Source organism: Scyliorhinus torazame, chromosome 13 (assembly GCF_047496885.1).
Source record: "Scyliorhinus torazame isolate Kashiwa2021f chromosome 13, sScyTor2.1, whole genome shotgun sequence".
In the NCBI taxonomy this organism is placed as follows: domain Eukaryota; kingdom Metazoa; phylum Chordata; class Chondrichthyes; order Carcharhiniformes; family Scyliorhinidae; genus Scyliorhinus; species Scyliorhinus torazame.
Genome location: NC_092719.1, coordinates 95104219 through 95121533, shown reverse-complemented (window position 1 = coordinate 95121533; position 17315 = coordinate 95104219). Strand labels below are relative to the sequence as shown.

Genomic DNA, 17315 nt, shown 5'->3' with positions numbered 1-17315 from the left:
AAATGTACAGGTGGATGATAGTGATGAGGATAATGAGAAAGAGTGTCATAGTCGATGGCTTGGTGGGAATCTATTTAAATATGTCTAAGCATTGCCAAGGTTTGACGAGAAGGAAGCGGATGCCTTTTTCATTTCATTTGAGAAGGTAGCTAAACAAATGAAATGGCCACAGGACATGTGGGTGTTACTGATTCAAACAAAGCTGGTAGGTAGAGCTAGTGAAGTGTTTGCATCACTACCGCAGGAGGTATCTGGAACGTACGAGGAGGTGAAGAAATCCATCTTAAGTGCATATGTGCTCGTGCCTGAAGCTTACAGACAAAGGTTTCGAAATTTAAGGAAAGAATTTGGTCAAACATGCATGGAGTTTGAAAGGCTCAAACAGAGTAATTTCGATAGGTGGATAAGGGCTTTGAAAATAGACCAAACGTATGAAGCTCTCAGAGAAATTATACTTTTGGAAGAGTTTAAAAATTCAATTCTTGATGTAGTGAGAACTCATGTGGAAGAACAGAGGGTTAAAACTGCAAGATTAGCAGCGGAAATGGCAGATGATTATGAATTAGTTCATAAATCAAAGATTGGTTTCCGGCATCAGTTTCAGCCGGTGAGGGATAGAAACTGGGGACATGAGAAATACTCAAGTGGTCAAGGTGATCTGATGGGAGACAATAAAGAGAGTGTACCTCAGATTAAAAAAGAAATCCAGGAGGGTGGAAAAGAAATGAAAAGTTTCAAATGTTTTCACTGTAATAAACTAGGCCATGTAAAGTCACAGTGTTGGAGGTTGAAGAAAAGCACTGGGAAGGCTGATGTGGTAAAACAGGATAAGACAGTGGGGTTTGTTAGAGTGGTAAAGGAAAGCCCAAGGGATGCGAAGGAGGTGCAAACGATTGTACAGCCTTTTCAAGAAGTAATTGTTCAGAAGGTGCCAGATGTCTTTAAAGAATTTACTTGTGTGGGTAATGTTTACTCATGTGTATCAGGAGGAGCAGGTAAAGAAGTCACAATTTTAAGAGATACAGGGCCTAGCCAATCTTTAATGATAAGTGATGAGGAATTATGTATTTTGGGAAGAATGTTGCCAGAAAAGGTGGTGATATCTGGAATTCAGGGTGAGAGGAGTAGCGTTCCATTATATAAGATAAGGTTGGAAAGTCCAGTGAAGAGTGGTGAAGTGGTAGTGGGAGTAATAGATAAACTATCTTGTCCAGAAATACAGTTTATCTTGGGTAATGATATAGCTGGATCGCAGGTGGCAGTGATGCCTACTGTGGTTGATAAGCCATTGGAAAATCAGTCAACTGAAGTGTTGAAGGACGAATATCCTGGGATTTTCCGGATTGTGTAGCAACAAGGTCACAAATTCACAGGTTAAGACAAGAGGAGAAATCAAAGAGTGAAGATGAAGTTGAAGTGCAATTATCAGAAACGATTTTTGATCAGATGGTTGAAAAAGAACAAAACAAGTGGAGGATGAGGCGGATATTTTTATTTCAGGAAAATTGGCGGAGTTACAACAGAAAGATGTAGAAATAAAACGGATATATCAGAAAGCATATACGGAAAAGGAATCTGAGAGTATACCAGAATGTTATTACCGTAAAAATGATGTCTTGATGAAAAAATGGAGACCTGTACATATGCAGGCGGATGAAAAGTGGGCAGAAGTTCATCAAGTAGTATTGCCGGTAGGGTATAGAAACGAGGTGTTGCGAGTTGCACATGAGGTACCAGTGGGAGGTCATTTGGGAATAAGGAAAACTCGAGCTAAAATCCAGAAACATTTTTATTGGCCTGGACTACATTAGGATGTAGTTAAGTTTTGTCAATCATGTCACACATGTCAAGTGATAGGGAAACCTCAAGCAGTGATAAAACCAGCGCCCTTCATACCCATTCCAGCATTTGAGAAACCTTTTACAAGGGTCCTAATCGATTGTGTAGGACCACTTCCTAAAACAAAAAGTGGGAATCAATATCTTTTGACTGTAATGGATGTGTCAACTAGGTTTCCAGAGGCCATTCCAGTACGAAATATTACAGCTAAACGGATTGTGGAGGAGTTACTTCAATTCTTTACTAGATATGGGCTACTCACAGAAATTTAATTGGATCAAGGAACAAATTTTACTTCAAAGTTATTCAAAGAAGTTATGGATAGCTTAGGAATCAAACAATTTAAATCAACTGCGTACCATCCAGAATCGCAGGGAGCGTTTAGACAGGTGGCATCAGACATTAAAGACAATGTTGAGGGCGTATTGTCAAGATTATCCAGAGGATTGGGATAAAGGAATCCCATTCGTATTGTTTGCAATTAGGGATGCACCTAATGAGTCTACCAAATTTAGTCCTTTTGAACTAATTTTTGATCATCAGGGAAGAGGACCACTTAAATTGATTAAGGAGAAATTGGTGGGTGAGAAATCGGAAATTACACTACTGGATTACGTGTCAAATTTTAGGGAACAATTAAATAGAGCAGGTGAATTGGCTAGACAACATTTGAAAGTTGCACAAAATGTGATGAAAGGGGTAGCGGACACGAAATCCATAGTTCGTAGTTTTGCCAGTGGGGATAAAGTTTTAGTGTTGTTACCAGTGGTAGGGGAGCCTTTAAAAGCTAGGTTTTGTGGGCCGTATCAGATTAAAAGGAAATTAAGTGAGGTGAATTATGCGGTAAAAACACCAGACAGAAGGAAGACTCACCGAGTGTGTCATGTGAATATGCTTAAAAGGTACTTTGAAAGGGAAGGGGAGAAAAAGGAGGTTTTAATGATTCTAACTCAAAGTGACGAACCAAATCTAGATGACTGTGAATTTGACATACCTCAAATTAAATTGGAAAATGAGGATGTTCTTCAAAATTACCTTCCAGAGGAAAAACAAACTGACATGAAAGAGTTATTGATATCACATGGGCAAGTTTGTAGAGATAAATTGGGAAGTACTAAAATGGCTATACACGATGTAGATGTGGGAAATGCTGTTCCTATCAAACAACATCCATATAGACTTAACCCTTTAAAATAGGCACAGGTTAACAGAGAGATTGAGAGGATCCAGCAGAGGGCAGTAGAGCAGAGCTGCTGATTGGTGTTGCAAGGGAAATTTGCATACCTCCGTCGTGGTCACCCTAATTTGAAGGTGTACCTGAGCTAAAGACCCTAGCTGTTCGAGTGAAGACAAGCATCCAGCAGAGGGCAGTAGAGCGGAGCTGCTGATTGGTGTTGCAAGGGAAATTAGCATACCTCCGTCGTGGTCACCCTAATTTGATGGTGTACCTGAGCTAAAGACCCTAGCTGTTCGCGTGAAGACCAGCAGAGGGCAGTAGAGCGGAGCTGCTGATTGGTGTTGCAAGGGAAATTTGCATACCTCCATCGTGGTCACCCTAATTTGAAGATGTACCTGAGCTAAAGACCCTAGCTGTTCCAGTGAAGACAAGCATCCAGCAGAGGGCAGTAGAGCAGAGCTGCTGATTGGTGTTGGAAGGGAAATTTGCATACCTCCGTCGTGGTCACACTAATTTGAAGGTGTACCTGAGCTAAAGACCCTAGCTGGTCCAGTGAAGACAAGCATCCAGCAGAGGGCAGTAGAGCAGAGCTGCCGATTGGTGTTAACATAGAACATACAGAACAGGCCCTTCGGCCCACGATGTTGTGCCGAACCTTTGTCCTAGATTAATCATAGATTATCATTGAATTTACAGTGCAGAAGGAGGCCATTCGGCCCTTTGAGTCTGCACCAGCTCCTGGAAAGAGCACCCTACCCAAACTCAACACCTCCACCCAACACCAAGGGCAATTTTGGACATGAAGGGCAATTTATCATTGGCCAATTCACCTAACCTGCACATCTTTGGACCATGGGAGGAAACCGGAGCACCCGGAGGAAACCCACGCAGACACGGGGACGACGTGCAGACTCCGCACAGACAGTGACCCAAGCCGGAATCGAACCTGGGACCCTGGAGCTGTGAAGCATTGTGCTATCCACAATGCTACCGTGCTGCCCTTAAGAACAAATAAATCTACACTATATCATTTTACCGTAATCCATGTACCTATCCAATAGCTGCTTGAAGGTCCCTAATGTTTCCGACTCAACTACTTCCACAGGCAGTGCATTCCATGCCCCCACTACTCTCTGGGTAAAGAATCTACCTCTGATATCCCTCCTATACCTTCCACCTTTCACCTTAAATTTATGTCCCCTTGTAATGGTTTGTTCCACCCGGGGAAAAAGTCTCTGACTGTCTACTCTATCTATTCCCCTGATCATCTTATAAACCTCTATCAAGTCGCCCCTCACCCTTCTCCGTTCTAATGAGAAAAGGCCTAGCACCCTCAACCTTTCCTCGTAAGACCTACTCTCCATTCCAGGCAACATCCTGGTAAATCTTCTTTGCACCTTTTCCAAAGCTTCCACATCCTTCCTAAAATGAGGCGACCAGAACTGTACACAGTACTCCAAATGTGGCCTTACCAAAGTTTTGTACAGCTGCATCATCACCTCACGGCTCTTAAATTCAATCCCTCTGTTAATGAACGCGAGCACACCATAGGCCTTCTTCACAGCTCTATCCACTTGAGTGGCAACTTTCAAAGATGTATGAACATAGTCCCCAAGATCTCTCTGCTCCTCCACATTGCCAAGAACTCTACCGTTAACCCTGTATTCCGCATTCATATTTGTCCTTCCAAAATGGACAACCTCACACTTTTCAGGGTTAAACTCCATCTGCCACTTCTCAACCCAGCTCTGCATCCTACCTATGTCTCTTTGCAGCCGACAACAGCCCTCCTCACTATCCACAACTCCACCAATCTTCGTATCGTCTGCAAATTTACTGACCCACCCTTCAACTCCCTCATCCAAGTCATTAATGAAAATCACAAACAGCAGAGGACCCAGAACTGATCCCTGCGGTACGCCACTGGTAACTGGGATCCAGGCTGAATATTTGCCATCCACCACCACTCTCTGACTTCTATCGGTTAGCCAGTTCGTTATCCAACTGGCCAAATTTCCCACTATCCCATGCCTCCTTACTTTCTGCAGAAGCCTACCATGGGGAACTTTATCAAATGCCTTACTAAAATCCATGTACACTACATCCACTGCTTTACCTTCATCCACATGCTTGGTCACCTCCTCAAAGAATTCAATAAGACTTGTAAGGCAAGACCTACCCCTCACAAATCCGTGCTGACTATCCCTAATCAAGCAGTGTCTTTCCAGATGCTCAGAAATCCTATCCTTCAGTACCCTTTCCATTACTTTGCCTACCACCGAAGTAAGACTAACTGGCCTGTAATTCCCAGGGTTATCCCTAGTCCCTTTTTTGAACAGGGGCACGACATTCGCCACTCTCCAATCCCCTGGTACCACCCCTGTTGACAGTGAGGACGAAAAGATCATTGCCAACGGCTCTGCAATTTCATCTCTTGCTTCCCATAGAATCCTTGGATATATCCCGTCAGGCCCGGGGGACTTGTCTATCCTTAAGTTTTTCAAAATGCCCAACACATCTTCCTTCCTAACAAGTATTTCCTCGAGCTTACCAATCTGTTTCACACTGTCCTCTCCAACAATATCGCCCCTCTCATTTGTAAATACAGAAGAAAAGTACTCGTTCAAGACCTCTCCTATCTCTTCAGACTCAATACACAATCTCCCGGTACAGTCCTTGATCGGACCTACCCTCACTCTAGTCATTCTCATATTTCTCACATATGTGTAAAAGGCCTTGGGGTTTTCCTTGATCCTACCCGCCAAAGATTGTTCATGCCCTCTCTTAGCTCTCCTAATCCCTTTCTTCAGTTCCCTCCTGGCTATCTTCCCTCCAATGCCCTGTCTGAACCTTGTTTCCTCAGCCTTACACAAGTCACCTTTTTCCTCTTAACAAGACATTCAACCTCTCTTGTCAACCATGGTTCCCTCACTCGACCATCTCTTCCCTGCCTGACAGGGACATACATATCAAGGACACGTAGCACCTGTTCCTTGAACAAGTTCCACATTTCACTTGTGTCCTTCCCTGACAGCCTATGTTCCCAACTTATGCACTTCAATTCTTGTCTGGCAACATCGTATTTACCCTTCCCCCAATTGTAAACCTTGCCCTGTTGCACCCACCTATCCCTCTCCATTACTAAAGTGAAAGTCACAGAATTGTGGTCACTATCTCCAAAATGCTCCCCCACTAACAAATCTATCACTTGCCCTGGTTCATTACCCAGTACTAAATCCAATATTGCCCCTCCTCTGGTCGGACAATCTACATACTGTGTTAGAAAAACTTCCTGGACACACTGCACAAACACCACCGCATCCAAACTATTTGATCTAAAGAGTTTCCACTCAATATTTGGGAAGTTAAAGTCGCCCATGACTACTACCCTATGACTTCTGCACCTTTCCAAAATCTGTTCCCAATCTGTTCCTCCACATCTCTGCTACTATTGGGGGGCCTATAGAAAACTCCTAACAAGGTGACTGCTCCTTTCCTATTTCTGACTTCAACCCATACTACCTCAATAGGGTGATACTCCTCGAACTGCCTTTCTGCAGCTGTTATACTATCTCTAATTAATAATGCCACCCCCCCCCACCTCTTTTACCACCCTCCCTAATCTTATTGAAGCATCTATAACCAGGGACCTCCAACAACCATTTCTGCCCCTCTTCTATCCAAGTTTCCGTGATGGCCACCACATCGTAGTCCCAAGTACCGATCCATGGCTTAAGTTCACCCACCTTATTCCTGATGCTTCTTGCGTTGAAGTATACACACTTCAACCCATCTCCGTGCCTGCAAGTACTCTCCTTTGTCAGTGTTCCCTTCCCCACTGCCTCACTACACGCTTTGGCGTCCTGAATATCGGCTACCTTAGTTGCTGGACTACAAATCCGGTTCCCATTCCCCTGCCAAATTAGTTTAAACCCTCCCGAAGAGTACTAGAAAACCTCCCTCCCAGGATATTGGTGCCCCTCTGGTTCAGATGCAACCCGTCCTGCTTGTACAGGTCCCACCTTCCCCAGAATGCGCTCCAATTATCCAAATACCTGAAGCCCTCCCTCCTACACCATTCCTGCAGCCATGTGTTAAGCTGCACTCTCTCCCTATTCCTAGCCTCGCTATCACGTGGCACCGGCAACAAACCAGAGATGACAACTCTGTCTGTCCTGGCTTTTAACTTCCAGCCTAACTCCCTAAACTTGTTTATTACCTCCACACCCCTTTTCCTACCTATGTCGTTGGTACCAATGTGCACCACGACTTCTGGCTGCTCCCCCTCCCCCTTAAGGATCCTGAAGACACGATCCGAGACATCCCTGGCCCTGGCACCCGGGAGGCAACATACCTTCCGGGAGTCTCGCTCGCGACCACAGAATCTCCTATCTATTCCCCTAACCATTGAATCTCCTACAACTATTGCTTTTCTATTCTCCCCCCTTCCCTTCTGAGCCCCAGAGCCAGACTCAGTGCCAGAGACCTGGCCGCTAGGGCCTTCCCCCGGTAGGTCATCCCCCCCAACAGCATCCAAAACGGTATACTTGTTTTGAAGGGGAACGGCCACGAGGGATCCCTGCACTGTCTGCCTGTTTGTTTTTTTCCCCCTGACTGTAACCCAGCTATTCTTGTCCTGTACCTTGGATGTGGTTACCTCCTTGTAACTCTTCTCAATCACCCCCTCTGCCTCCCGGATGATCGGAAGTTCATCCAGCTTCAGCTCCAGTTCACTAACACGGTCTTTGAGGAGCTGAAGTTGGGTGCACTTCCCGCAGGTATAGTCAGCGGGGACACTGGTGGTATCCCTCACCACCCACATCCTACAGGAGGAGCATGCAACTGGCCTAGCCTCCATCCCTTCTTACCTGACAGAATATAGCTGCCCTGTGGACTAACTAGATCTCCGCCCTCCGACTCTGCTCCCAGTCAGCTACACTTTCTGTAAACTCCTGGCTCTCTTCTCACTCTTTGCAGAAATGTCGGAAACAAAATGAAAGTAGCACCTTACTCCCTCCTCACCTAACTCCCTCGGTCACCAAACTCTTACTATAGCACTCAAAAAGCACCAAATTCAGCACTCAGTGCAAACAAAGTCTGCACTGTAGGGGATCACTTTTATGTGCAAGGGAAATTTGCATACCTCCGTCGTGGTCACCCTAATTTGAAGGTAGTTTGTGGAGGAGCTGTTGGCAAGTGACACTTAAACCCGAAACACTTCTTCAGTGTTTCCCTCCCTACCCCCTCCTCTAACCAAAAAAAACCAACTGCTGTAAAGATTTAGAGGAAGGCTCGAGGTCAGGAAGAAGTTGAACCATGACGCCACAGCCTGCAGGTAAGGGATTGGCTGGTGACTGGTAAGTAGTTTTTCTTTTATATTCCCAAAGGTGTTATCGTGCAGCGGTTGCTGAGTGAGTGCTTGCTGAGAAGGGGAGTGAATAACAGGTAAGCTCTTTCTTTCTTTTTCTTTTTTAATCTAGGGGGATGGCAGGGAAGGTAGTGCAATGTTCCTCCTGCAGAATGTTTGAGGTGAGGGACACCGACAGTGTCCCTGCTGATTTCATCTGTGGGAAGTGCACCCATCTCCAGCTCCTCAGAAACCGCGTTAGTGAACTGGAGCTGGATGAACTTTGGATCATTCGGGAGGCAGAGGTGGTCATAGATAGAAGCTTCAGGAATGTAGTTACTCCGAAGAATAAAGATAGATGGGTGATGGTGAGAGGGGCTGGGAGGAAGCAGTCAGTACAGGGATTCCCTGTGGTCGTTCCGCTTAGTAACAAGTATACCGCTTTGGATACTGTTGGGGGGGGGGGGGGGGGTGACTTACCAGGGGTAAGCCATGGGGTGCAGGTCTCTGGCATAGAGTCTGTCCCTGTTGCTCAGAAGGGAAGGGGGGAGAGGAGTAGAGCATTAGTCATTGGAGACTTCATAGTTAGGGGGATAGATAGGAGATTCTGTGGGAACGAGAGAGACTCGTGGTTGGTGTGTTGCCTCCCAGGTGCCAGGGTGCGTGATGTCTCGGATCGTGTTTTCGGGGTCCTTAAGGGGGAGGGAGAGCATCCCCAAGTCGTGGTCCACATAGGTACCAACGACATAGGTAGGAAAAGGGATAGGGATGTACGGCAGGAATTCAGGGAGCTAGGTGGAAACTTAGATCTGGGACAAACAGAGTTATTATCTCTGGGTTGTTACCCGTGCCACGTGATAGCGAGATAAGGAATAGGGAAAGAGAGGAGTTGAATGCGTGGCTACAGGGATGGTGCAGGAGGGAGGGTTTCAGATTTCTGGATAACTGGGGCTCATTCTGGGGTCGGTGGGACCTCTACAAACGGGATGGTCTACACCTGGACCAGAGAGGTACCAATATCCTGGGGGGGAAATTTGCTAATGACTTCGGGAGGGTTTAAACTAGTTCAGCAGGGGCTTGGGAACCTGAATTGTAGCTCCAGTATACAGGAGGTTGAGAGTCGTGAGGTCATGAGTAAGGTTTTAAAGTTGCAGGAGTGTACCGGCAGGCAAGAAGGTGGTTTAAAGTGTGTCTTCTTCAATGCCAGGAGCATCCGGAATAAGATGGGTGAACTTGCGGCATGGGTTGGTATCTGGGACTACGATGTTGTGTCCATTTCGGAGACATGGATAGAGCAGGGACAGGAATGGTTGTTGCAGGTGCCGGGATTTAGATTTTTCAGAAAGCTCAGGGAAGGTGGTAAAAGAGGGGGAGGAGTGGCATTGTTAGTCAAGGACAGTATTACGGTGGCAGAAAGGACGTTTGATGAGGACTCGTCAATTGAGGTAGTATGGGATGAGGTTAGAAACAGGAAAGGAGAGGTCACCCTGTTAGGGGTTTTCTATAGGCCTCCGAAAAGTTCCAGAGATGTAGAGGAAAGGATTGCAAAGATGATTCAGGATAGGAGCGAAAGCAACAGGGTAGTTGTTATGAGGGACTTTAACTTTCCAAATATTGACTGGAAACGCTATAGTTTGAGTACTTTAGATGGGTCCGTTTTTGTCCAATGTGTGCAGGAGGGTTTCCTGACACAGTATGTAGATAGGCCAACGAGAGGCGAGGCCATATTGGATTTGGTACTGGGTAATGAACCAGGACAGGTGTTAGATTTGGAGGTAGGTGAGCACTTTGGTGATAGTGACCACAATTCGATTACGTTTACTTTAGTGATGGAAAGGGATAGGTATATACCGCAGGGCAAGAGTTATATCTGGGGGAAAGGCAATTATGATGCGATAAGGCAAGACTTAGGATGCATCGGGTGGAGAGGAAAACTGCAGGGGATGGGCACAATGGAAATGTGGAGCTTGTTCAAGGAACAGCTACTGCGTGTCCTTGATAAGTATCTGCCTGTGAGGCAGGGAGGAAGTGGTCGAGCAAGGGAACCGGGATTTACTAAGGCAATCAAAACACTTGTCAAGAGGAAGAAGGTAAAGATGAGACATGAACGTTCAGTAAGGGCGCTCGAGAGTTACAAGTTAGCTAAGAAGGACCTAACGAGAGAGCTAAGAAGAGCCAGGAGGGGACATGAGAAGTCTTTGGCAGGTAGGATCAAGGATAACCCTAAAGCTTTCTATAGATATGTCAGGAATAAAAGAATGACTAGGGTAAGAGTAGGGCCAGTCAAGGACAGTCGTGGGAAGTTGTGCTTGGAGTCCGAGGAGATAGAAGAGGTGCTAAATGAATATTTTTTGTCAGTATTCACACAGGAAAAAGACAATGTTGTCGAGGAGAATACTGAGATTCAGGCTACTAAACTAGAAGGACTTGAGGTTCATAAGGAGGAGGTGTTAACAATTCTGGAAAGAGTGAAAATAGATAAGTCCCCTGGGATGGATGGGATTTATCCTAGGATTCTTTGGGAAGCGAGGGAAGAGATTGCTGAGCCTTTGGCTTTCATCTTTAAGTCATCTTGTCAACAGGAATAGTGCCAGAAGACTGGAGGATAGCAAATGTTGTCCCCTTGTTCAAGAAGGGGAGTAGAGACAACCCCGGTAACTATAGACCAGTGAGCCTTACTTCTGTTGTGGGCAAAATCTTGGAAAGGTTTATAAGAGATAGGGTGTATAATCATCTGGAAAGGAATAATTTGATTAGACATAGTCAACACGGTTTCGTGAAGGGTAGGTCGTGCCTCACAAACCTTATAGAGTTCTTTGAGAAGGTGACCAAACAGGTGGATGAGGGTAAAGCAGTTGATGTGGTGTATATGGATTTCAGTAAAGCGTTTGATAAGGTTCCCCACGGTAGGCTACTACAGAAAATACGGAAGCACGGGATTCAGGGAGATTTAGCAGTTTGGATCAGACATTGGCTAGCTGGAAGAAGACAAAGGGTGGTGGTTGATGGGAAGTGTTCAGACTGGAGTCCAGTTACTAGTGGTGTACCCCAAGGATCTGTTTTGGGGCCACTGCTGTTTGTCATTTTTATAAATGACCTGGAGGAGGGCGTAGAAGGATGGGCGAGTAAATTTTCAGATGACACTAAAGTCGGTGGAGTTGTGGACAGTGCGGAAGGATGTTACAAGTTACAGAGGGACATAGATAAGCTGCAGCGCTGGGCTGAGAGGTGGCAAATGGAGTTTAATGCAGAAAAGTGTGAGGTGATTCATTTTGGAAGGAATAACAGGAAGACAGAGTACTGGGCTAATGGTAAGATTCTTGGCAGTGTGGATGAGCAGAGAGATCTCGGTGTCCATGTACATAGATCCCTGAAAGTTGCCACCCAGGTTGAGAGGTTTGTTAAGAAGGCGTACGGTGTGTTAGCTTTTATTGGTAGAGGGATTGAGTTTCGGAGCCTTGAGGTCATGTTGCAGCTGTACAAAACTCTGGTGCGGCCGCATTTAGAGCATTGCATGCACTTCTGGTCACCGCATTATAGGACGGATGTGGAAGCATTGGAAAGGGTGCAGAGGAGATTTACCAGAATGTTGCCTGGTATGGAGGGAAGATCTTATGAGGAAAGGCTGATGGACTTGAGGCTGTTTTCATTAGAGAGAAGAAGGTTAAGAGGTGACTCAATTGAGGCATACAAGATGATCAGAGGATTGGATAGGGTGGACAGTGAGAGCGTTTTTCCTCGGATGGTGATGTCTAGCACGAGGGTACATAGCTTTAAATTGAGGGGAGATGGATATAAGACAGATGTCAGAGGTAGGTTCTTTACTCAGAGAGTAGTAAGTGTGTGGAATGCCCTGCCTGCAACAGTAGTGGACTCGCCAACACTAAGAGCATTCAAATGGTCATTGGATAGACATATGGACGATAAGGGAATAGTGTAGATGGGCTTTAGAGTCGTTTCACAGGTCGGCGCAACATCGAGGGCTGAAGGGCCTGTACTGCGCTATAATGTTCTATGTTGTATGAGAGTATGCTTAAAAATGGCATAATTGAAGTGGGTTGCAGCTAATGGAGCTCACCCATAGTGATGGTTCCTAAACCAGATGGTACCCAACGGTTGTGTGTGGACTATTGAAAGGTGAATTCAGTTACAAGAACGAACTCTTATCCTATCCCACCATTGAAGGATTGCATGGAGAAAGTGGGACAATCTGCTTTTATTTCCAACTTCCAGACATGGAAAGAACATTTAAAACATCGTATAGAGTTCTTCGATCGACTTCAGGAGGCGGGTTTGGTGATGAACCTAGCCGAAAGTGAATTTGGAGAAGCCCAAATCACTTTCATAGAACATAGAATATACAGTACAGAAGGAGGCCATTCTGCCCATCGAGTCTGCACCGACCCACTTAAGCCCTCACTTCCACCCTATCCCCGTAACCCAATAACCCCTCCCAACCTTTTTGGATATTAAGGGCAATTTAGCATGGCCAATCCACCTAAGCTGCACGTCTTTGGACTGTGGGAGGAAACCGGAGCACCCGGAGGAAACCCACGCAGACACGGGGAGAACGTGCAGACTCCGCACAGACAGTGACCCAGCGGGAATCGAACCTGGGACCCTGGCGCTGTGAAGCCACAGTGCTATCCACTTGTGCTACCGTACTGCCCGTACTCGCGGAGTTTCCGATACCGTCAAGACAAAGGGAAATAATGCGATTTCTTAGCATAAATGGCTTTGATCGAACAGTTGTGCAAACGTTTTGTGGCATGATTACTCCACTGATGGACTTGCTAAGGAAACCTAAAAAATTTCAATGGACAGCGTACTTTCAACAGGCATTTGACTGCCTGAAAGCTGTGATCACCAATGTTCCTGTATTGGAGAATTGCAAGGGGCTTGTGGTCAGATTGAACTTAATTATCAGATTCTGAAGAGAAATGCCAAGGAGTAGAGCAATGGATGGATCGTGCAGAGACTTTGTTCAAAGAGACTGTCAATCGAGAAGGATTTCGGTTGGAGGAAGAAGAACAAAGAAAAATGGACTATATTATTATACCTGTTTGCACAGTTGCAAAACAATTTGACACTGCTTGTGCTAATTGTCAAGGCCAAGGGCTGAATACACAGCAACATGAAGGCACCATTGTTCACAATGCAGATAACAGCTGGATCAGAAAAGCTGGTGTTGCACATTGAAGATGGACGGCTTGCCATCAAATCAAATGTGTTTGAGTCTAACCCAAACCAATTAGGATTATATTGGGGTGTGATTAGATGACTTAAGACAGATATGAAAGTGTATAACTGAAAAGTTTCCGCCCGCCATATTAGTGTGTTGTCTGTGGTGTGTTGTGCTGTGTTGTCTTTTGGTGTTGTCTGTCCTTAATTTATGTTGTCTTTGGGGTGTTGTCTTGTGTATTGTCTGTCCTTAATTTCTGTTTTTGATTCTGTCAGTGAGTCTTTCTGTAGTGTCTTTGTGTTGTGTTGTCTTTCTGTTAGTTTAGTCAGTTTTGTCCTTAATAGTCTCCATTTTAGAGATGTCTTTTGGGGGTTCTGTCAGTCTAACAGTCTGTGTCAGTGATGTTAGTCCACTTTTGACTTTGAGTTTGAGTTTAGCTGAAGATTAGCTCTCTCTCTCTCTTCATGTTTCATTGCCAGACTTTGACCTTTTAAAAGTTACTTTCGAGCTGTCTGCCTAAGCAAAGAAAGATAATGTCTGTAATTCTCTGAAAGCTTCGAATTGTCTACGAATTGCCTTTTAAATGACTTTCAAATTGTAATCAAGCAACTACAAATAAAACAATTCTTTTTGGCACCTGAGAAGTTTATACTGCAAATTTCTGCTGAGTTCCAGTATTCGCAAAGTGCTACTGATAACCGAATAGCAGAGATGATATAAATTCCTTCAACTACACACAGTCGAATAATACAAGGAATCGAACAACTTAACACAGTCTACAAATATTACAAATCTTACAACTTGTCGTATTGCGCCAGGACTTGATTCATCAACTAAGCTTCCCCCAATCTTGGCGTAGTTCGACAGGTTAACATAAATTAAAGTTTCCTTTAGTAGGGTGCTCTTTCCAAGAGCCGGTGCAGACTCGATGGGCTGAATGGTCTCCTTCTGCACTGTAAATTCTATGATAATGCTCATGACCACTCGCTGTTCACCCTTCACTCCAGAATGTTCTGTAGCCGTTCTGAGACATCCTTGACCCGAGAACCAGGGTGGCAAAATACCATCCTGGAATCTCATTTGCAGCCATAGAAACATCCATTTATTCCCCTTCCAACTGAATCCTGTACAACTATTGGTGGTTTCTATAGCTACTGCATGCCCACAATTATTACTCATCTCCTGTACAGCAGAGTCAACCCTGAGGCAACAAACTTGACTTTGCTGCTTTCCCCTGAAAGGCCAATCCCCTCAACAGAATCCAAAGCGGAACATCTGTTTGCATAGAGTCATAGAACCTACAGTGCAGAAGGAGGCCATTCAGCCCATATAGTCTGCACTGGTCCTTGGAAAGAGCACCCTACATAAGCCCAAGCCTCCACCCTATCCCCATAACCCAACCTAAACTTTTTGGCTAGGCCAATCCAGGTTATTCCTGGGATTCCAGGAGCTGCAGCTGGTGGACACTTCCTGCACACATCCTGGCCCCGGGCACTGCAAATGTTCTTTGTTTTCCACAAAGAGCAGGAAGAGCACACCATGGCTTTGAGCTCTCCTGCCATGACTTACCTCTTTAAATTAAATGTTTTGGAAGATGCTTAAAATGAAATAATATCAATTACTCTCGGGTCCATCTTCCCTGGTTCTCATTACTGCAGTAACAATAGACCACAAATTAAAAACTTTACAAACTAGAAGTGTCATGTGAGAGTACCTTTAAGAAATGGGTGTTTATAAATGGCTGTATATATAAGTATCTGTCGTGAGAGTACCTTTAAGAAATGGGTGTTTATTACTGCAGTGATGTCAGAGAGTGGGTGGAGGTGGGCTGTCTGTCAGCTCTATAATTTCGTTTTAGGCTTTTTGCTGCAGGGTATGTTTTAGTTTTAGTTTTCAGAGCTGGATAGCTGCAGTCATAACCAGAAGGGGTATTAGTCTCTCTCTCTGTAACTAAAGAATGTAAATCGATCCCTTGGTGATTTAAAACTAATAACTGCTCTCAGTAGTGACTTTTACCTGATGTGCTTCTGTTAAAAGTTTTTTTTTTAAAGTCTCATGGATGTTAAAAGGAAAGTAAGAATTACTTAGTGTTGTATTCTTTGGGGGTTGTATTTGAATTAATGGTTGCTAAGATGTTCACTGTATGTTTTAAAAAGGTTAACTTGAGTTCATAGAATAACATTGTTTTGCTTTAAAAAGTACTTTTCCATTTCTGCTGAACCACACCTGTAGAGTGGGCTGTGTGCTCCCCATACCACAATCTGGCAAACGTTGTGGGTCAGGTGAACTCCATGATACATCTTGGGGTTCTCTAAACCCTGGCCCATAACAAATGCTATAAAAGTAGTAAATACTGATCTGACCAAACTCACCCATTCTATCTACTATGAAGACATATTGGAAATGTATGGGCATGATCCTGTGACATTTTATATCTTTGACCTCTATTGTTCTAGTTTCAGTGCTCACCTTTTCAAACCCTGTGAGATCATCTTTTGATAGTTCCCCTTTCTTCCCTCTGTCCCTGCTTTGGAAGTAGTCTACAGATCCATATTCATGGAGTAATTCGTCTGGCTCCAGAAAAGGAAAATGAATCAATGTGCTTGACATCTTTTTTTGCATCAATGCATTTCCCTGCAATACAAAACAAAATTACTGCATCAACTCAAGCATTACATTTCTTCACTCTCATTACCTGTGTCAATGTTTCCTGTTCTGTGAAACCAATTATAATGCTCAACTGCATTGCACTGGATTCTGTGCAGATAGTGGATTAAACTTGAGGTGGCACCATCTTACACACGAGTCTGATAATTTTCTTCTTGTTAATCTATCAATACTGCTTTTTTGAAATACTTCCATGGGATGGCGAGACTGACGTATGAGGAGAGATTGAATCGGTTTGGATTGTATTCGCTGGAGTTCAGAAGAACGAGGGGATATCTCATAAAAACCTATAAAATTCTAACGGGACTAGATAGGGTAGATGCAGGAAGGATGATCTCGATGATGGGTACGTCCAGAACCAGGGGTCACAATCTGAGGATACGGAATAGACCATTTAGGGCAGAGATGAGGAGAAATGTCTTCACCCAAAGAGTGGTAAGCCTGCGGGATTCAATACCACAGGATGTAGTTGAGGCCAAAATATTGTATGGTTTCAAGAAGCAGTTAGATGCAGCACTTAGGGTGAAGGGGATCAATAGGATATGGGGGGAAAGCGGGGTTAGGCTGGACGGCACCGTAGTACAGTAGCACTGTTGCTTCACAACGCCAGAGACCCAGGTTCAATTCCCGCTTGGATCACTGTCTGTGTGGAGTCTGCACGTTCTCCCTATGCCTGCGTGGGTTTCCTCTGGGTGCTCCGGTTTACTCCCACAAGTCCCGAAAGATGTACTTGTTAGGTGAATTGGACATTCTGAATTCTCCCTGTGTACCCAAACAGGCGCCAGAGTGTGGCGACTAGGGGCTTTTCACAGCAACTTCATTGCAGTGTTAATGTAAGCCTACTTGTGACAATAATAAAGCTTATTATTATTATAGTTGGATGATCAGCCATGATCATAATGAATGGCGGAGCAGATTTGAAGGGCCGAATGGCCTCCTCCTGCTCCTATTTTCTATTCTGTATCTCCAATCCGCACTCTCTCCTGTTGTGCCCCTTTGCAGTTATTATTTTCTTGCAAACTATCCTGGTGAGTGCAAGATAATAGCATATCAAGATAATACAGGAGTGTAATAAAAGATGTTACCAGGCGTGTCGGCTATAA

The 17315-nt window shown here is 44.7% G+C and overlaps 1 protein-coding gene across 3 annotated transcripts in view; it reads right to left on the bottom strand.

Annotated features, from left to right (window-relative positions):
- The window catches only part of efcab12 (EF-hand calcium binding domain 12), a 226859-nt gene that overhangs the window by 182233 nt on the left and 27311 nt on the right, over window positions 1-17315 (bottom strand). For all 3 annotated transcript variants that reach the window (XM_072471972.1, XM_072471973.1, XM_072471971.1), the window contains exon 2: window positions 16015-16179. In XM_072471972.1, the coding sequence (XP_072328073.1) occupies window positions 16015-16179 (165 nt within the window). The remainder of the gene's footprint in view (window positions 1-16014; window positions 16180-17315) is intronic.